This window comes from Lycorma delicatula, chromosome 1, assembly GCF_047948215.1.
Source record: "Lycorma delicatula isolate Av1 chromosome 1, ASM4794821v1, whole genome shotgun sequence".
Taxonomy (NCBI): Eukaryota; Metazoa; Arthropoda; class Insecta; order Hemiptera; family Fulgoridae; genus Lycorma; species Lycorma delicatula.
In genome coordinates, this window is record NC_134455.1 from 262,591,806 (window position 1) to 262,615,077 (window position 23,272).

Here is a 23,272-nt window from a genome sequence, read left to right on the forward strand (position 1 = left end):
ATACCGCTCCAACATTCACTTCTAAAACAATGAAGAGTTATATATATACTGAAGAGCTGCATACATATTTGTTTCATAAAGAGGGTTGACTTAGGGATATTAAATTATAATTTTATTAATTATTTAAAAATAAATAACAGTACCCATTACATAGTTATGTGTAATGATGTAGAAGTTATATTAAAATAAACTGATTCTTTTATAACCCACACAGTAGAATTGCCAGTAATTTATAACAAAAAATCTGAAGAGTCAGTTTGTTCTGTGAACAATATGCATTCATAGCACACAAAATATACAGAGTGATTCAAAGAAACGGGAAATTTTGAAAGTTGTTTTGGTAGCCGTGGGCGATTGGTACCACTTGATAAGTGGCACCAGCCTCTCTAACCTAACCTGCCATTTAGTTGTCATGGATCCTTGGAGTAGTGCGCAACGTGCATTTGCTATCAAAGCGTTTTACAAAAACAATGACAGTGTGGAGGTAGCGCATAGAGAATTTCGCCGTCATTTTAATCTGGGACGGTACGACCGTGTTCCATCAGCACATGCAATTAAAAGATGGATATCTAATTTTGAGGAAACTGGTTCGGCAATGAAAAAGAAACCTCCAGGCCGTGAGCGAACCGTCCGTACACCACAGAATGTTCAAGCTTTACAAGATGCTGTCACACGAAGTCCACATCCGTCGTCTCTCAGCATCTTTTCAATTGCATAGTTCAAGTGTTCGAAGAATGTTAGTGAAGAACTCGCAATACCATCCATACAAGTTGCAGATCGTCCAGGAACTGAAACCGAATGATGCAGTTGTGCGAGCACAATTCTGTAATGTAATGCTTCAGAAGATAAATGATAACGAAGAGTTTGTTCACGAACTGTGGATGTCAGACGAAGCGCATTTCCACCTCAGTGGATTTGTTAACAAGCAAAATTTCAGTACTGGGCACAAGAAAATCCTACGCAGCTACACAGCGTCCGTTGCACAGCCAGAAAGTGACCGTGTGGTGTACTATGTCATCTTACGGTGTTATAGGCACTTATTTTTTTGAGGATGACAACGGTCTTGCGATTACAGTGACGTCGACTCGTTACGTAGCCGTGCTTGAAACCTTTGTTGTGGAACAACAAAAGAGATTTCCACCAATTCTTAACACAGCCTGGTTTCAACAAGACGGAGCAACGTCACATACTGCACGAATATCGATGGCAGCTGTACGCCGATTGTTTGGACAACGTGTCATTTCACGAAATGGTAACATTAGATGGCCTCCCAGTTCGCCTGATCTCTCAGCTTGCGATTACTTTTTGTGGGGTCACCTTAAAAGCAAAGTGTTCCACAGTGGACCTACTACAACGGAAGAACTGAAGGCAAAAATCCGAGAAGCAATTCCGGAAATTCCAGTTGAGATGTTACATCAAACCATGAACAATTTAACGAAGAGTGTTTACGAAAAAGAGGAGGTCACCTGCAAGATGTCATCTGTAAAAAATAAACTAAAATGTATGTATCCTAAAATGGCAACATTTGTACAATTATATGAAATAAAATTCATTTTCTAAAAAAAATTTTTCATTAAGGTTATTTAATTTTTTTAAATTTCCCGTTTCTTTGAATCACTCTGTACATTTCTGAAGTTTTGCAAAATCTGTGAAATAAACTACTTAGTGTGGATCATTTATGAAAAAGTGAAATTACTTAGTGATTTAACATATTAGGAGCTTAAATTTTTATTGTTATTAATTTATAAAATAATTTATGAAAAATACTGTGTTAATATATTTTACATTTGTATATAGTTTGTGTATTTTTAGATGTAGATATTAAAGTTGAAAGAAAGTAAGCAAATAAATATTTAAGTTCTCTTTTGTCTCTTACTACTAAACATGATGAAATTAGAATGTTAATCAGGATTTTTATAGTCAATGATTAAATTTTCTGGAAAAGTGAAAACACAGAACAACTTAAAAGTTTTAGAACAAAAACAAAGTATACATTAGTAATATAACCTGTAGAAGTTATTATTTGTCTAAATAATGTGTTTTCAAAAGAAAATATCTTCCATCTATTTGATATGCAAGAGAATACTATAAAATGGAATCTGCCACTTCTACTGTTCATTAAAATTAATCTCCTAATACCATTAATTAATAATAAAAATATAAACATAAAAGTGAAACTGAATAAATGTTAACCTCAGGATACAAAATTTAGCCAAGTGAAAAAATAAAGGCAATGACAGATACTACCAGTGCAATAATACAATGTTTAATGTTAGTGGTCATAAATCCCTTTCTTTTCTGTCTACATATTTAAGCTGTCTACAGATAGATAGCTTTTTCATTCATGCTGTATAAAATACAGAAACACAAGTGTTGAGAGAAAATACACAACACTAACTTATACAACATACATACAAAATTTTTCAAAATAATTGTTGCTGTAATGCTTTTAAAACTATAAACAGAACATCTCTCATCACAGGGCGAACTGTACAGTGCATTCTGGAAAACACAGCAACCAAGAAATATAAAAAATAAACTGCAGTGGTTGCATTTAATACAATCTCAGAGTGACTAGAAACTTGTTCACCTTCAGATATAAATCACTAGCCGGCCTCTGTGACGCAAGTGGTAGCGTCTCGGCCTTTCACCCAGAGGTCCCAGGTTCGAATCCCGGTCAGGCATGGCATTTTTGCACACGCTACAAATCATTCATCTCATCCTCTGAAGTAATGCTTAACTGTGGACTCGGAGGTTAAAAAAAAAAAAAAAAAAAAAGATATAAAGCACTACACACAACAATGGAATCAACAAATTTCTAATTTGATATACTTCATCTTATATTTGTTTTAATATTACTGATAAAACTGGGCAATACTGTTAGTAATGTAATTAACCAAAAGAAGTATAACATTGAAAGGTGGAAATTGAAAATTGGACCATCTCGAACTTCGTATTAATTAGATAATTTCTTATTAAAATAGTGAAGTATAATAATGATTATTATTGTCATACTTTTGTCTTTAATTACAAAAATGGTAACATATCATTTGGTACATTTTTTTTTAGATTGATAATTTTGAAAACTTATATGGTGAAATAGAAGAAATGGATTCAATTCACATTTTTAATTCCTGGTTTCAAGTTGATATACGGCCTTTTAAACAAGCTCTGCTCAATACTGTTTGCAAGTGGGGACATATGTTTAAACAACATTTGATAGAACATGTTACAACTAGGTATGATTCAAGCATGTCAAATACTTATTAGATCTCCATCTCTCTCCTCCCTCTCCATCACTCTTCCTCACCCTATCAATCCCCCCCGCTCACCTCATAGGGCCCAATTTCATTATAAAATATTGAAATTCTAAAATAGGTAATTAAAAAAAATTAATTTCTTTTGTGCCTCAGTTAAAAACTGATGAGTGACAATTCATTTTGAACATACATAATATGTAATTGTAATAGGTTTGTGAAACCTATGAAATGACTAGCACTAGATAGGGAATCTTGGAGAGCTGCATCAAACCAGTCAAATGACTGAAGAAAAAAAAAATAGGTTTATGACTTCTAAATTTAAAAATGAGGATTCTGTAAGCAAAAAGTTATAAAAAAAAATTGCACTATAGTAGTTCAAATTTTTGTTCTCAGTTAAAAGAAATGTTCTAACAAATTTAAAGAAATGTAATTAATAAATTAATCAAATAATTTTTGTAATAAATTATTGTATGAATATATGAATAATTGTTTATGAAAAATTCAAGAAAAAACTGTAAATTATTTTTTTATTAGTTGTTTACAGCATATTGCCATTTTTTATCTTTCTACACATTTTCTTCTAAACATCTTTTTCCCTATGCCTTTGTCTGCCCTACACAATCTGATTGCACATTTTATTAGCCAGTCTACTTCCACCAATCCTTTGCAAATGCCCATACCATTTTAAGCTTCTTCCCTCAATATGCTCTAGAGTATTCCTTATTCACCAATTTGTCTTATAATCTCTTTGTTCTTTATCTTATCTCTTATCGAAATATGACTTCCTCTTAAGAGATTAATTAACTGATAAATTCATAAAGTGGTAGGTAAGATCATCTTTTTATATCATCCTGTAAGGTTTCATGCCTCAATATCATGAATAAGCACATTCATTAGTCTCATTCCAAATCTTAGATAAAAAAATGTAGTTTTGTGTAACCTTTTTCCCCGTGCAATCCTGTTTCCTACTTTTCTTTGGTTATCATCTTCCTTACTACATCACTTTAAAAAGCTTACATTTGTCACTTACATTGATTGTTTGGCCTTCTGTCATTAGATTTCACCCCAGCACCCCTGTCAGTAAATAGTTAGTTTTATTAAAATTTATAGTAGGATTCTATTAACTATGTCTCCCATCAGCTTTATTTACATACATTTATGCCATACCTTCAGGTGCTTCTAATAGCTTGAAGAGAACAGATGTTTAACAACATTATTATTTGTAAACAAAAAGCTATATAAATAATAATAATAATAATTATTATTATTATTATTATTTGTCTGTATTCTCATATTGGATCATTTTGCTTTCTATTTCTTTAATAGTTCTTTTGAGTTAATTAATAAAACAAAGAGAAAAATTACTTTAGTACAGTATTTGTATTTATAAGCTCTTAACAATATAAATAAGAGTATATCAGTTAATCAAACCTTAAGATTTTTGAAAATTTTATAAATTTTAAAGCATTTCAATTGTTTGCAAAAATGTCATTTTTTTACTATTCATTTGTTTTTTCTGTCTCTTGATTTTATTACACTACCACAAAGAAATGTGCAGTATTTAGTCTTAATTGAAAATATTGTATTATTATTATTGTATAATATATTTTAAAACCAGTTATCAATGAAAAGTCTAGAAAAGTTTTACTGAATGGACATTCTTAATATTATTACAGTTCTCTTTATTATTAGTTCATTTCTAACAAAGTTATTATCTCTAACTTCAACTTAGGCTAATTTAATAAAATTTACTTATCTTTGTTTTGGCAGTTTTTTGGCATATTTTTTTTTCAATTATTAAAAAGTTAGTTTTTCTGCCATTTTCGGGTCTTACCCATGATTTAAAAAATTTTATTAGTTTATTTTATGAATTTAGTAAACCTAACAGTATTGCGTTGGAACCAACTTGATAGCTTACACAGTTATTGCATAATGATTACAAAATTTTAATTTTGGCACCCATTTTGAGGTGAATCCAACAGCCAATAGCAGCCATTCATGTATTTTGTAATCCTCTAATGTTGTGTTCAAATTCATTGTTTTCTTTGTCTTCTTGCTTAATGTAAACATCTCCTGTCTTCTTATTTCTTTTTCTTTGTTAATGAACCAGCTGCTCTTAATTATTGTTAGGATTAATTATATGAATATTTTCCTTTAAGATATATATTAACAGCATCACTAAATTTTTATTGTTCTAGTTTAACATATTTAATATATATTTAAAATGTGAATAAATGTGAACTTAAATAAAAACATAAATTATTATAACTCATTGCAGTGTTTAATTAATGAAGTGTAAATTATGAAAGTAAATAGTTATGAAAGTAAGTTTGCCAGCCTCTGTGGCACGAGTAGTAGCGTCTCAACCTGACATCCAGAGGACCTGGGTTCAAATCCTGGTCAGGCATGGCATTTTTCATATGCTACATTTCCATATCTCACACATAAGCTTCAAGCTTATGTGGCGATATCATCAAGCAAAAAAAAAAGGAAGTGATTGTTAATGATTGGTTATCATCCGGCATTACTTAATGTATACAGTTTACACAACCAACGAATTGCTCTGTGGCTGAAATTGTTGTACATGATAATTAATCTGAATTTGAAATCAAAATCAAAATCCGTGACAAAAAGTGTTCCCACACAAATATTGGATTCAATAATGAACTGTTCATTCATTGATGATGTAGCCTACTCTTAATAGATATAGAAACCATGTGTTTATTAGAATTCTAATTAACCTTTACACACTAAAGTATTTACCTAACATTATAGATAACTGAAAACCAACAATAATAGTTTACATCTTACATAGAATATAAATGCTATCTAACATAATTTTTTTAATAAAAATAAATAATTTAACAATTTTTACCTTCTCCCTTTTTCTATTTGAACTTAAATGATTATAAATAGCTTGCTTATTATTTGATTTATTATTTTTTTATTTTGTTAAAAACTATTATTTAAACAATTTAATTCATTTTTGAAGCAAATTGAGCTAAACTACAGCTGTCAAATGTGTTAGTTGCTTTTCATATGATAGAAGATTAAATTTATGATTAAATTTCACATTATTCAGTTTTATGAAGATTTACTATTACTCTTGTATATGATGAAGTTGAGGTGCCATGATATTTATTTCTATTATTTAACATCATACTGGCTGAAAACAGGAGCTACAAACTCAATTACATTTTGTTATCACTCTTTTCAAGTCTCTGGTGACCACCCTAGTTTAAATCCCACGATCAAAGTTCTTGATACTATTACGTTTATACTGGCTAATCAATTGAACTGATCAACTAGGGCTTTAAGGTGACTGATACATATGTTGAGGCTAAATTTTTTATGTAAACTTGAAAGATTTTTATCTGTTAAATGATTCAGTTTATCTTCTTTAATAAAATGTTTAATTAATTCTTGTATAAAATCATGGAAAAAAATACATTTAAAAATACCAGTGAATATATTTTACAGTTTGAATGTATTAATTTTTTTTCTATAGTCTGACCGATTTGAATGAATTTATACATAAAGCAGATGAGGGTCTTCTTCAGCCTGTTGAAGAAGGAGACTATGAAGGTTTGGTCAATGTAATGGGTTATTTAATGAACGTGAAGGAACGTCAAGCTACTACAGATGAGATGTTTGAACCTGTTAGAGAGACTATAAACCTGCTAAAGATGTATGATCAAGAGCTTCCAGAAGAAGTTAATGTCTTTCTCCAAGTCAGTATCTACACATAATTTACTTATTCGATCAGTCAAATATTGTTAAGGCTAAGAGACTATATCAGGTCAAAATATTTATAATATACCAAAACTTTGCTAATTTGCAATAGAGCATGCATTTGCCTTAGGCTAACTGTGAATTGTCAGTTTCTTTTAATAGAATTTATTGAAAAAAGTTTTTTAAATTAAATTAACGGAATACATTGCTGACATTATGAAGTACACTATATTAATATGAATACGGCTAATATTATTAATCTTAAATCTAAAAATATTTAATCTTACATTTATAAATCACTATTACATAATTTATCAGTTATTAAGTTGAAGACCAGTTTTTTTTAATTTATTCTTTTATGATGGTAGGCCTATTAGATTCATTTTTTACTTTCAAATAAAAAAAAAAACCTAATTATTTTAAAGTCATTTTCATACTTCCATTTATTTTTTTCTTCTCTGACAACGAGAGATTTTTTATCAAAAGCCCACTTCCTTATGTTGTTTATAGTTTTGCAGTTAATTTACTGCAAATTTGCTGAGATTTTTAAGGCTTTCAATCTTATCCAACATGAGATTGGTTTATATTTCTTAGGTTTCATGATGTTAATAACCAAAATCAATATTTCTGTTAAGAAATAAACATTTAAAATATTATTTTTATGTTCTTAAGTACAGAAGTAAATTGATAAAATAAAATTTATTTTTAGTGTGACCAATTTAAATAAAAAAGTAGAATCATATGTTATCCATTTAAGAGGCAACTTAGGCTAGTTGAAAAATCCGTAATCTATATAATAATGTTACAGGAACAGTCCTATTCCTTTTTAAACTAAATAAAAAGAAAACATTAATTGAAACCTAATATCATAAAAATTTCATCAACAATTCCTTATATTTTAGAAAAAAAATTATTTTTTAATGTGCATAGGATACTGTAAAAAAAATTTAATTCAGTAAAATAGTAGTAAGGAAAATGGTACAACTCCAAGAATAAAGAAACAATTGTATCACTAAAAATACGTATATTTGTCGTTATCTCACTAGCAAGTTTAGGCTTAGAAATTTTCTACTAACATATTATAATTGATAATGCAATTCTATTTGGTTACCATTCTATTTAAATTTCTCGAAACAGCTAGTAATAGATTCATTATCAGGCACCCTGTTCTTTTTTCCGGTACTTTTCACTGTCATATTAACTTTTAATGCTCTCTTTCGATCAGTGGTGAGAAAATTTGTTTTTTTCAAATTTAACCCCAGCTACCAAAATACACCAGTATTCACTGTCTAGTATTCAAATTCCTATAAACATTACTTACCTTTATTAGGATTTGAACCTCAGAATCTTTGATTCTGAATACCAACAGTTTGACAATTTTATCACTAGACTAACCTGGTGGGTAATTAAAAATACGTTGCTTATTTTAAAACCTAATTGTAAATTTTTCTTTATTTTATGCTTTTGTGTTATATTACCATTTTTGTTAAAAAAGGAAAAAATATTTTTGAAATAATTTCAAGTGAGAACCTGTAGATGTATTTTTCTTGCAATTTAAAATGTTAACAGCTCTATCAGGACCAAATGTAGAAAATGTGGGTTGTACAGAATGTTGCAGAATTAATTAGATAATTTAAAATTGACAGCAAAAATATACATTGGTAGGTCGTGCAGTATTTATATTGATGGTTTTTACACCATTACAGGTTTTTAAACCAATATAGTTTTTACTGCCTTTAGTTTCATGGAGTGCTAGTTGAGTGAGATATATGTTCGCAGTAGGGAACAACAGTAGGGAAAGTAACAGTTTCGTGTGGAGTAAGTACATTTAGGATTTAAAGACAGTAGTTTTATCACTACAATGGAACAGCAGTAATGGCAACACTTAGGTGTTATGTAAACATGTTGTATGATTTTCTCTTACCAATACTAAGATAATACCAAACTGATTTACATTCCTTTTAGTTTCAACAAGATGGTACAATATCTCAGGGGACATTGTTCACAATGTACTCTTCAACAATCATTTCCAAACATGTTATTTCCTGTAATGGTGATGTAACTTTGCCTTCAAGCTCACTTGATATAACATCAAGTGATTAAATCTTATGGAATATTTAAAGTATAAAGTCTATGAAATATGACCTCACAGCATAGATGAGTTAAAAAAATCAATCATGAATTCAATGATTCAACTAATTCCATTAGAAATCTGAGGAAGAGTATATCTTCTCAAACATCTATAAAACCTTTTGCTGAACATTGAATTCTAACTTAGTGATGAGATTTTTAAAATGTAGTAATCAAATAAAATGCCTTTTTTATACACTTTCTAATTATATAAGTAATTAAATTTGAAACTTTTGAAATTTAAAAGTTTTCCTATTTTACAATTTTTAATTTTTTATTCAATTTTGGTTTATTGTGTATTTTTAGAATTAGGTAGAAGATGTACAAAACAGATACATGCTTTAATGGTGCTTGCTTTAATACTTGCTTTAATGCATGCTTTATACATACTTTAATGGCAAAGAAAGATTATGCTCATAACTACTGCTGGAGTTTCTAAACTTTTCAGCTTTGGAAGCAGCTGTTTAAAAACTCCAGTTCTCATAAGCTAGAGAAACAAACCAGCTCTTAGCAGTAGATTTTAAAAAGTATTATTTGGATCTTTCTCAGTCCGTATATTCCATAGTTGTTTCCTTTAGTGCCCAACATATGGAGCCAAAAGTTCCTCTCCAACACTCCTGGTAAACAATAGACATGCGGTTGATTTTGTAATATTTCAAACATGCTCCTGTACATCTCATGCTTGTCTAAAAACTAGTTTATTTTTTACTAGGGTCATCTTTATAATTGGTTCTCATCATAGTCCATATATGTGATGGATGCTTTTCCTTTACGACCTTATTGAAATTACTAAGATATTCAAAGCTAATATCCTTACTGTCTTAGATAACGTCTAAGGCATCTGACAGACGTCTGTCTAAAATAATGTCTTATTATTTTAAGAAATGAGTGGATAGTGATGGGCATGATTTCAAAAATGAATTATCACTCAGATCTTGGCATAAAATCATTAAAATATTTTTCAATGTGTAACTAAAACTTATTAAAACTATAAAGCAATGCAAAAAATAAGTAAAATAAAGCAACTACAATTATGTGTTATTGTAGGTAAAAATGGGTACATTATTCATAAAATGAGTAACAAATTTTTTTTTGTAGAATGACATTAATTATCACAGATTTTGATGTTTAAATGTTGTATAAATTATATAATAAAAATATAAAATTTTATACTTTTATACATTTATATTGTATACAGATTGTGTCACAAAGTTCTCCCAGGACTTTCATAACCTATTCTACTTATGAAAATATTGGAGAAAGTGTATTTCCTAATGTGAGTTATGGCTAATGAAAGATTTGCTCAGATTTCAGCTAGCGGTGAAATGAGGATATATTGAAATTTTTAGGTCATTAATTATGGAGCAGAATTAATGAACTCTTATGGTTTTTGACTGGAAAAATCAAATAAAATTGGTCACAGAACCATATCTGCAGTAGTTTTTGAGAAATTTAGGGTAAAACCAATAAATTGAGCTAAAAACCCCTGTTTTTTATGTTTGACGTACAGTAACTTTGTTAAATGGATAATAAACACATAAAACCTGTAACAAAACTAGTAGAGAATTTAATTCTGAACAAAGTGGTGTAAGATAAATTAAATAAAACAAAAAAAAAGTCAGAAAAATTTGAATTTTATTTAGAAACAGTCCACTAGACCAAACTACATTGTATGTACCAGTTTATAATAAATGCTCAAAAATGAGTCTGATCCCCTAGGGAAAGGACACCCTTCAACCACCCTTTTCATATCTAGCCCTATGGGCTTTACTGGTCATCTTTTAATTCATATGTGACACAAACATGGAAAAACACAAAAACAAATACATGAAAATAAAACTAATAGCAAAACAACCAAAACGATATAACATTAACAAAATAAAAACAACACTAACAAGAAATCCTAACAAAACAAAGTACATAAGAACTAGACCAAGCAGCACCCTAGATTTCCTCCAAAATCTGTTCCCTAGCCAAATAGTGCAGAAATTCTGCAACCACTGACCATTTAGCCCAGTCCTCCAGTTTTGCCTGATGTCAAACGTTGCTCTGACAGTATCCAGCTGACAAGTAACTGTGGTGTGCTCCAGATCATATATGGCACAGTCGGACAACACATGGAAGGCATCGTCCTGCATCCAAACACTGTTTCTACACTGCAGGAACAGACCTGAATCCACAATGCCAAGCCCAGCCACTCTACCTCTGAAGGCCCTGTGTTCGATAAGAAACTGAGTTACGTACTTGTTAGGGGAAACCCATGAGGTGCCCTGCAAGCTTCTAATGTCTAGGAAGAAATCATGCATATACCACCCATCAATAGTCTCATTCCATATAGTCTGCCATATATCATAACCATGTTGCTCGATATCCTAAATCTTTTCGGAAGTCAGCTCACCCAACTTCCTAGCAACACACCACTACTGTCTCTCAAGAGCTAGAATATCAACCGGTTTCAATATTGCAATCACCAAGATTGCCTCCTGTGAAGCCATCTGGTAAGTACTTATTACCATCAACAGTAATAGTTGTTAGGCTCTCTTTAATATATCTTTGAAACTATCAAATTTCATTCTATCCACCCAAACTGGTGCAGCATACAACATAATTGCCTTACACACACCCTAAAATTGAGACCCCCCAGTTCAGATTGACCACATGTCAAATTGCAGGCCTTTTCTACGACGTATTGAGGGTGCATCTTGAATTGAAATTTTTCATCAAGATACACCCCAAGGCACTTTTGAACTTGCATGTATTTTATTCAATGGCCTATCATCAATACTTGCACTTGCTGACTCTGCCAAACGGTCTTTGAGGAGCATTATCATGGTCTTGGCTAAAAGTCATCTTGTGTTGATGAGCCCACAACTCAAGCATCCTGCATGTATGAGTGGCCTTGAGCTAGACCTCCCTCCGCGAGCAATGTTCGACCAGCAGGAGCCCATGATTCACATAGACTACAACAAGACATCCACTGGGCAACCTCAACTGCAGAAGAGAGTCAAACTCTACCACCCATGAGGTAGGCCCAATACACTACCTTAGAGACTACCCTTAGACACTGTTTTTCCTACTTCATGGTTACCCTTGTGGAGCAACACATCCTGATGACTGAAATAACTTTTCAACACCTGCAGTTCATTTTCAGTGCACCCTCACCTCTATAACTGGAAAATGGCAGAGGGCCAACACAGATTGTTAAACACGCCAGAAAAGTTTAGGTAGATCCCCAAGACATATTCCGTTGGCCGATACCACACTCATCACATGAAGTATAGTATCTTTTCCAGGGTGAAACCCGTACTGGTTTTCCATTAGCAACCCACACGAGACCAACCTCTCATTTATACGAAGATACAACATCTTCTCAAAGACCTTCCTGATAACTGGTAGCAATGTCAAGGGCTGATATGATGAATAATAGTCAGATCCTTGTCACCTCCCTTAAACAACAATTTTATAATCCCTTTCTTCCAGCACACTGGGAATAACCTGCCAAATAATAATTTATTAAATACATATTTTAATAATGTTAATGTGTGATAATTCTCACATTAACTCCAACTGAGCAAAGAAGGAGGTCAGCCAACAGTCCATCAAAGTCAGGCGCCTTACCTCTACCAAGACTACAGATAGTCTGATGCACCTTGGCCTCAGCAGTCTCCACAGATAAAACATCTCCACAAAACAGAGTGACCTCACATCATATCCACAGATTGTATGCGGTCTCTCCAGCTTTGCAGAAGATCCAGTCGAGTAGTCAGCATAAAATTCTGGAGATACCTAAAACCACGTCCTGACAGGTCAAGAGAGCAGACAGAAGAACGTCCTTTCTATGTTTTTGCCCTAAAACCCTATACCAACTCCCCAGGGATCCTTGTTTCCCTGGCCAAGTACACAATAAAACTCTCCATTATTGCCCATTTGGCCTGGTTCCTCCAGTTTATATAGAGAAGCCATATAAACTGGAAATCCAACACTGACTTGATAAGATCAAGACGACAGATGGTCTATGTACACATTAACTCATACTTTAAGCACTCATAAAGAACATGATAGTTGTTGTCCAATTGACCACATTGAGGACACATCCCAGGATCTACCAGGCCGAATTTCTGCAGTCTGTCCCTAAAAGCACCATGGCCAGAAAGAAATTGTGTCATATTTATTAGGGTGCACCCAAGAGGTGTCCCGCAAACAAACAACATTTGGAGAGAGATCATGCATGTAATGCCTACCATCTATCTCATCCTATCTGGCCTACCACAAGGCCAGAATCATGTCCAGACCCTGATCTAAAATGCAAAGTATGGCTGACAAAAGATTGACAAACTTCTTCCAATCTGCATGCGTGTGCAGAAGCCAAACTGGAATGTTACATCAGTAACGATTATGCAAACTACCAATGATCTCATAAACAATTAACCGATGGATTGCTTGAGCAATTGTCAACCACTCTCCAGTTAAAAACATTGACAGGAATATACCTACTAACAGTAACATCAATGTTCATTCCACCAAACAACCAACACCCATTCACCATACCTGTGTAGGTGGGCAACTTGTCAGGTTCATTAAAAACCTGTAGACTATGTTGGGTTATAAAACTCTCAACCAACTCACCACTATGTCACAGATGTGACTTAGTACCATGTCACATGTATTGATGTTGTGTTGAACACTTGATGTGCTGATGTTTGTACCAACGAGGATTGTATTTAGACCAGAGAATCTGAGGATCCTATCCCAGACCTCGAGATGACAATCAGCAGGGTCATGGTACTGAAATTATGAACTTGCAAAGAACTGTTGAAGAAAAACACAATTTAACTTTCTTTTGCATAGAACAGCAGACATATTATTAGAACCATGATAAAAATTTTTCCAATGAGAGAAACCTGGCAGCTCATCAGAAACAATGTAGGGATGTTGCAATTAAACAAAATCCAAATTCCTATAAAGAGGATTTTCCCAAGTTCTGCCTGAACAATGTGTGCACTCTGTGTGTTCAACTGACCGAAACTAACCATGTAATCCTATTAAATTGCAGTTCATGTTGACAGCTCTCTGATAACACGCACACTTTGCTGTTCACAGAGTTTATGGTCCTTGTGAAAACGCTTGCAATTATTGCAGATAGGACCCTCAGACATCTTAGGGCAGCCCTCATGCTGATGCCCTTCATCTCCACAATGTTCACAGACCACTGTCAACCCTGGACAAAGAAAGGTTGATGAATAATCTGCCTTGTTTCATGAAGCTATCAAGAATCTCAGGAGTAACCTTGAATACACCATGATAAACCTCTGCCTCACGCCTACCCGATTTGAATAGCAATTGACATTGGGTCTTGAAAGTGGCCTCGTCCATCTGAGTATTCTGCTGCCTCAAAAGAATCAGCAGTTCATCCTCAGATAGGTGTCAATCAATATCCTATGTAATTCTTGGGTGCCTCATTTATTTTGGGGCAACTCTCATGTTGGGTGTACCAACCTCTAGAGAGTCGGAAATAACTTCACAGTCTCCTTGTCGTCTGTGACAACGACCAACCCCTTCTGAGTTTTTCTGATATTCCAAATCCACAGGTTCAGCCTCTTATCATGCAGGACTACGTGAAAGTCATCCTTCATCTGCTTGCTAGTATTTGCCGCAGTCCCTTCCTTTAAATTTACGAATAGGACCTTGGGTTGCCTATGAAATAAACTAGCCTCACGCTTTCTTTTAAGTACTTCACTCCATCACTGTGGTTGCACTGACTGTGATACCCAAGTAGGAACATTAACAACCTCCTTAACAACTAACTACCTACTACTTCCTTAACCACAGGAGGCTTAGTCACAACCATCTCATAACCATTCATCAAACCAGTCATGATCACTTTAACTTCCTTTAACTCTTTCTCAACCACCTCAGCCTTTTTACTGATCTTACTGGAACCTTCTAATACATGCAATGCTGCTACATAATGTTCATCAAAAGCTTTTAAAAGAGGACTGGAGCTCCTAACACTCCCAGTAGCCCGCGAAATCTTGAAATCTTGACCACATAGTCCTTATTTCCATAAGCAGGTACCCCTGATGGTCCAGCCCTCATTCCCTCATCACCAGACATCAACGAAGAATCATAGTGCTGAACCTCAGATACCATGTCACTAGAAGGTTTTACCTGCCTGGTCTAACCCCTGTTTTAGATATCTTGTTCATATCCAAAACAAAATAAATAAACAATAGATAAATCAACTAAGTATAATAAACTTAATCAAACCAGAGCCACTAAAGATCCAATGACAGGCTAGTAACATATCAACAAACAAGATGTCTGCCTAGCAACAGATATCTGAAACAAAATATTAAACAAAGGAACAAAACAACACTAACAAAGTATAATGCAGCACAAGCCCAGCCCCAGTAAGGGTGGTTAAACAAAACAACCACTTACCTAATGATTAGGATAGCCTAGAGGCTATCCACCAATGAAAAATCTTTAAATATTTAAAAAAATCCTAGAATCACACCCTAAATTATTCCCGTGCAAAAAACATCCAGTAAAGCTGAATGTCATAAATTGTAAAAGTCGTAAAATAATACAAATTTCGCAGAGCCTGCAAAAAACGTACCTAACGTGTTGGTGTTGCATGTAGAACATTTGTTGGCACACTTCTGTACTGCGTTTGTTGTTTTTTTAGTTCTTCAGGGCTGTCCTTAAGTTGCTCAGTCACATCCATAATGCAAACAGTTAATTCCTCACAAGAATGTATTTTTGTTTGTATACAATACTGTATTTTTCATCCATCCCCAGACATAAAAATTTAAAAGAGTTAAATCAGATGATCTTGGTGCCCAGGAATGTGGACGTCCACGATTGATCCATTTCTCAGGGAAATGATTATTTAAGTGAGTGGAAATGGTACAAGAGAAGTAGGGAGGCATGTCATCATGTTGGAAGTATACTTTGCATCTCAGCAATAGAGACAACGATGAAACGATAGAAAAACCTCTTCAAGCAGCTATGGCAATTCTTCTTGAAGAAAGTACAAGTAGACCTCAGCTTTTAAGCGGCCAGATATTTTAAAACAGTGGGGGTTCAAGCAGCTAATTTTGAAGAAGGCTACACCATTTATTAATGCTAAATTGGTGTTGAAAATTTCCTTCAAACATTTCATGAGGATTTACTTCTGCCCATGTATGCCCATTGTATTGATACCAGCTTGAATGAAATTTGCCTCGGAAAGCAAAACATACTTGTAGAGTTGTCAATTTGTACTCCACCAGTTGCAGAACTGCAAGCAAAGCAGACTGTCTTCTGGGTGTAGATTTTGAAGTGGTTGTTTATGATAAGGATAAAACTTGTTTTGTTTTAATATCCTCCAGACCATTGAAACAACGATCGGCTTAGAAAAATGTTGTGTACTTATGCCTGGACTGTGCTAAACTAATTGATTTTAACATTTCAGCAACAAATGATGCATTTGAATCCTCGACTTAATTTACACAAAATGGCAACAAAATTACTTCTATTTGCTATAAAGACGATGCTAGTTTATGTGAGTTCTCAATGTTGTACAGAATAAGTTATCCTTAAATTCATGAGATCATATTGGTACAAATTTTAAAATTATGTTTCCTGATAGTTGTAATTTTTAGCAGTCAGGTGCGAGCCAATTATCTTTAAAAATTGCTTTAGTTAGTCTTTTATTTCTTATCTGTTTAGTTTTAGTTAACATGATATTCATTTTTATGCAAGAAAATTGTTAATTTTTTTTTTGTAATTTGCAATATAGCTTACTGAAAAAATTTGTCACAAAAAATATGCTAATTTAAAATTTTTAATGTAAAAAATTCATAAAAATCTAAACTTTAAAAATGAATTTAATTATAAATAATAAAAAAAGGTGTGAGGGGCAGCTATGGGGACAGTGGAGGATGCAAAAAAATAAAATTTGTATATATTTTACTGAGTAAATGGCAGTAGCCTGATATTATGAGAGTCAGAAAATTTTTACTAAATTGGTCAGGAAAAGCCAAGAAAAACAATCTTATTGTTCGGTGGGAATCCTGTAATATTTGTAAACAATTAGGATTGTAGTTAGATATTTTAATATAAATTATTATATTATTAGTTTAAAAAAAAAAGAACTATCATTCCACTTTTGAAAATTAAAAAAAATACGAGAAGCAAAAAAGTGATAAAAAAGAAGTAATTTAATAATTAATAATAATAATGTATGTGATTCACACAATATTGAGCATTACACATTCTGATTGTACACTGAAGCTTGATGCTGCTATGCTGAAAAACTCTTATTTTCTGTTTACTGGCTTCTTTTCTCCTTGACTGAGAAATCTGGGAATAAAATAAAATTTTATTTGGTTTTTCTTTTCTTCAGTATTAATGAAAGAATAATGTGTTTAGGTAATTTATGTGCTGTAGAAATGGAAAAATGACTATTTTTTGTTCCTGAACACGTGAATCCTTTGAGCTGAATCCTTTTTACATATTAAAGAAATCTAACAGAATATTTCTTTCAAATGAAATTATTTTTTGTACATTGCACAAACACTGTCTCAAAGTTAACATGTATGAAAAATTTTGTAATCATTAGGCATTGTGTTTTGTAATTGGAAAATGACTAAATCATATCTTTTTAGGATGTTGTATGATAATTATTATGAATGAAAAAGTTGTAAAACCAGTCATGAATCAAATTTTTGCAACTGTTCATTGATACTATAAAGTCATCCTTTACCTTTCATTTTATGCTTATAATAGTACGTTTGTCTTAGGATTTCCATTACTTGATTTTTCTTCTGAATCCTCTTTATCACTGTTATACAACTGCAGGGTTTTATTCACAATTTCCCTAACAGAAGAATATTCAGCTTATTACTCTATGCCAAGTTAATATAGTGTTGTATTATTAAAAACAATTTTTGAAATAAATCTGTTATTTTTTTATGTTAAAAATTACTTTCCCCATCTTTTTGAAAATTGTATTTTTATGGTAAAGTAAAATGTTTTTAATGATCTTTTTCATGGATTGAACTTTTGATTAATTTTACAGAAATGTCATAATTTTTAAAGTATTTGTTTGCAGGCATACAAGTAATACAACCAATTTGCATAGATGTAAACACTCAACATATTAAAAAGTATGAAATTTTAAAGTCCAAATTTGTTTCAAGCAATAATTTTTTTTAATTGTTTATTTAATTTGTTCAGTAACAAAGTCAGTTTCTATTTTTAACATTTTAGTGTTCCTTAGTTCTACGGTTACATAAGGAATATTATTTAATTCAGAAAATTCTAAATTCTTCGGTGACTTTCCTGAAGAATCTATTCGTATGTATTTCAAAATGACTCATCTAATCCAATGAAATAACTTTAATAGAATATTACTAAAGTAATACCTTTTGCTTGTTTATAATCAGTGCAATAATTAAATTGTTTCTTTAATTTGTAGATCTGTAATACATTTTCAATTATGTTACATCAATTATTTTCTGAAAATATATTTTCACTAAATAATTAAAATGATTATTATATAAAGATTATATTACTTTTAGCTGTATACTAATGATTTTCACTTTCTTTTGATTGCTAGGAATTACCAGAACAGTGGAGCAATACAAAGAAACTGGCTATTACAGTTAAACAACAAGTTGCCCCTCTTCAGGCTGCAGAGGTATCTGCAATTCGCAATAAAATTGCTGCATTTGACCTCAAGCAGATACAATATAGAGATCATTTCCGACAATCTCCATTTTTAAAGTAAGATGAATTTAAGATTGAAATTTAATAGCCGTTTGAATTGAATTGAATGGCTGTTTGTTGGGTTTCATAATGTTTGAAATCTGTCTGATTGCTGTGTTTTTACTTATTTTGTGTTTAGTTTTTATTTTATTTGTTTGTATATAATTTATGTACATGTATATACTTTGTGTACAGTTTATCAGATGCATACTTATTTATGATGGAGTTTTTAATATGAGATATGTTTTGTAAGTAAGTACCGTTTTGATATATGTCTGCTGCAGTACGGCTGTTGCTTTTGTGCATGTGAACTACCTACACATCTATTAGCTTACTGCAACACCAGTACCTGATACTTGCCCTCCTGTGTGGTTTTTTGTCGCCTCTGTGGTTTAGGGGCCACCTCAGTTGCAAGAGGCTTGGGAGCCTCCATAACGGACTGCGAAGCAATCACTTTCTTCTGATCATCTTTCTTCTTTCATCTCTTAAGACGGACTTGGACTTCTAGTTTAGCGTCCGTTTTCTTCTGAACAGGAGCAACTTTCTGTTTCGGAGATGTATCTTCAGGAGGCTGTACTAATATCTTTGGCTTAACAGGTTCTTTACTATTGAAAGGCTTCATTTTACTTTCAATAATGCTTTCAATCATGTTAGCGAAAGTGGGCTCAAGTTTTCTGATAAGCTGACGTCCATCGACAGCAACTGGAGCAGGAACAGGAACAGCAGTCGCAGCCTGAGCATAAGTTGTTGTTGCTCTAGGTTTGCGGGCGTTTACTATCTTTTTAGCTTTGAGGTAGCTGACTTTCTGCAGGGTTTTAACTTCCTGCACAGCTACCTCATCTTTGTAGACAGGACAATTCCTGAATCTATATGAATGCTGTCCCTTGCAATTGATGCATGTAGGATGCTCTTTACAGAGCTCTCCCTCATGCACCTCACCGCCGCACACGCATATTTACGGTCTCTCACATCTGACAGCGGTGTGGCCAAAGCGTTGGCACTTGAAGCACCTCATTGGCTTCGGGACAAATGCCGGCACATCCAATCGATGTATTCCCGCTCTTACCTTCTCCGGCAAAGTAGGCCGGTTAAATGTGAGAACATGAGAGGCTGAAGGTAGGACCTCGCCATTCCTTCTCATGTTCAATCGGCGACACTCTATTACTCCTTGTGCTGCTAGTTCAAAAATTTCTTGCTCCGAACAGTTTAAAAATCCCGAAAGACCACAACACCCCTTGAGGTGTTGAGTGTGCCATGGGGATCGACGCTTACAGCCAATTCTCCAATTTTTTTCAGACCTAGGATCTTCTGAGACTGAGTATCATTTACAGTCTCCACATGAAGTCCAGTAAAGGTTTTTCTAATTTCCTTAACAGGGCCTCCAGCACATTTGTTTATTTCCTGAGCAATGAGGAAGGGACTCACCTTCGAGAAATTACCGTCTTCCTTTGTGATCACTAAGTATTTAAGTTTCGGTACGTTGCTCTTGAAAAAAGCTTTTTGCAAGCTCTTTCTTGCCTCCACCTCAATACGACGAGATTCTGCACTCTTTCTCCGAGTGTTTCTCTCTTTCATCCGGTTCTAAACGAGGGTGTTTTCGTGAACCCTCGGCCACGTTTGGTTGTTGTTCAAGATTATTCATTTATGTTAATCCCTTCTGTAGCAAGGCTAGCCGCCGAGGTACACGCCCACTCCAGGGCTACTAACCTTGGAGGTCCGATCCGATACTCCGGTGGAACCGGCATATGTCCTCGCAGAGAGCGGATGCGCAATCTCTGCACTGACTCCAGGCTCCTACTCACCGATGCTTTTAGAGCTCCCATGCACCGACATACATGGGCACCATTGCTACATGCTTGCCATCGCAGGGGGTATATGGACAACGGAAGGGTCTCCGTTACACCTGCAATAACATTGACCCTGGCCGCCAAATCACCAGCTCTAAATATGGTGTGAGTCCATTTCCAAATCTTTATTGGTTCATATCCTGCAGGTGGCCGAAAAATCCAATCCATGTGATGACTTTCAGGTCATCACAGGTCAAAAGAAAAGCATATCCGAGGAATTTACTCGGAGCCCCGTTGGCCAGCTATATGTATTGCACATAAGTACAGCTGTTGCCGCCCTGAACGTGGAACGTAGAGGTTGTGTTCCGGACGTGGGGATTACCTACCTCAGGGCATCATTATTATTATTATTATTATTACCAGACACAAAAAGACCTTTAGCGCTGTCCTGAAGTCTGTCCTCGGAGAAGGAGCCGTAGTCCACAATCTGGAACCGAGGGAGACACTGGAGATCCGAGATCTAGACTGCGTCGTAGGGAAGGAGGATGTGGAAGCAGCACTGACAAGAGATCTTGGAGATATAGGCGATTGCCGAGTTAGTGTTACCAGTGCTAATGCCAGGGGCAGAAAGCAGCATTAATAGAGATTAGAGGGAAGGCTCCAGACTACTCAGTCTGGAAGTCCAAGATAAGAATTGGCTGGTTGTACTGCTAAATCAGACCCAGGACACAGGTCCCACGGTGTTTCAGTTGCCATGGGTATGGGCATTTGGCTCGTGGATGTAAGGGGCCTGACAGTAGCCGGCTCTGATATAGGTGCGGGATAGGTGAGCACAAGGCTAAGGTGTGTTCCGCCCCCCCTCGGTGCATGCTCTGCCAAAAAAATGGGGTGAACGCTTCGCAGCTGGCTCACACCTGAAACAAGGGAGTGTCAAGTCTTCCGGGCAGCCCTGGAGCAGGCGAAGAGAAGGCTCCGTTAAAATGTTGAACATAATACAGGCCAACCGAGACTCGCTAGGGACTGCCGCGATATGGATTCCGTATCGCAGCAGAGCCCAAGTTTGGAGGCACGGCGCAGGCGAGGGGTTCGTTTGGATCTGTTGCGGCGAAGTGACGATTTTCAGCTGTTATCTCACCCCAAATGATTCGATAGCGGACTTTCGCCGGAAATTTGACGTGCTGGAGGATGTTATCCTCGCTGCCGCTGGTGAGTTGGTGGTAGCTGGGGACTTCAACTCTAGGGCGGTAGACTGGGGTATGGCGCATACCAATTCCAGAGGGAAGTACATTCTGGACATGGCGGCACGTACTGGACTCGTGATCCTCAATACAGGGAACACGACGATGTTCCGCCGCCCAGGATATTTGGAAACCATTCCTGATATTTCCCTCGCCTCCGAAGAGCTGGTCATTGTTCCGGACTGGAGAGTTCTCGAGGATTATACCGGTAGCAACCACCAATATATCTCATTTAGAGTCCTAGATGGTACACGAGACCGCCCGGGCCCTCCACGGCTAGTGGAAAGATATAACGTCAACAAAATCGACGAGAATAAATTCAAAAGAAAGATCTTCTCAGGGGTGGTAGCCTCTGAAAACTTTACCATCGGGGGGGGGGGGGACGCTGGCGCTGAAGCCGTAGTTGCTACGACCATGCGGCTGATCGCTTCTGCATGCAACGCTTCCATGCCCGACAGGGGGCCGAGGCACCAGAAGCGACCCGTGTACTAGTGGACACCGGAGATTGCGGGGTTGCGCCGAGAGTATCTTCGACTAAGACCGGTGGCGCATCGTGCAAGGAATCGCACAGACGCGAACGCCAGTCAGCCGAGTATAAGACGGCAAAGAAGCGGCTCCGTCAAGCCACCAACATGAGCAAGGCACGCTGCTGGAGAGAACTGACGGAGACCGTGGATGCAGACCCTTGGGGGCTGGGTTACAAGATAGTTACTCGGCGATTGGGGGTCTCTCGGTCACCAGCTCCACAAGACGAGGCTAAAGCGAACACGTCGTTAAGATGTTGTTCCTGGCCCACTCGGTCCGTGCCGAACGGGACTTCGGCAACGTGCTCTTCTTGATGGAGGCACTGGAGGGAGTCCTACGGTCGCTGAAAGGCAAAACAGCCCCTGATCCTGACGGTATACCGGCCGAGGTACTCAAACTAGTGGGGCGCTGCAGGTCCCGTTTTCTACTAGACATATATAATGCATGTCTGAAGGCTGGGTCTTTTAGCGCCAGGTGGAAGACCGCGCGTCTTGTGCTAATTCCCAAGGGAAAAGAAAACCCAGAGTCGCCGTCCTCCTACCGCCCATTGTGTATCCTTGACACAGCTGGAAAGGTATTGGAGAAGCTATTAAAGAAAAGACTGGTTGCGGCGATAAATCAAGCAGACCTCTCATCTAACCAGTACGGTTTCCGGCAGGGTCGGTCGACCCTAGACGCAATTCAGGAGGTTGTTGAGGCAGTGCGGCGAGCAGAGAGAGAGAGAGAGAGGACTACAATCATTTTTCGTGACGTGTGGTCCTTCTCGTTACGTTGAACGTAAAAAACGCTTTTAACTCCGCTCGGTGGAGCGATATGATTCGGCCCTGTAGCATTCGTTCCACGTGCC

The 23,272-nt window shown here is 35.4% G+C and overlaps 1 protein-coding gene across 1 annotated transcript in view; it reads left to right on the forward strand.

The window, feature by feature from the left end:
• The window catches only part of Dhc93AB (Dynein heavy chain at 93AB), a 493,152-nt gene that overhangs the window by 123,507 nt on the left and 346,373 nt on the right, over positions 1–23,272 (forward strand). The window contains exons 20-22 of the mRNA XM_075354875.1: positions 3,070–3,239; positions 6,769–6,991; positions 18,727–18,893. Coding sequence (XP_075210990.1) covers positions 3,070–3,239; positions 6,769–6,991; positions 18,727–18,893 — 560 coding nt within the window. The remainder of the gene's footprint in view (positions 1–3,069; positions 3,240–6,768; positions 6,992–18,726; positions 18,894–23,272) is intronic.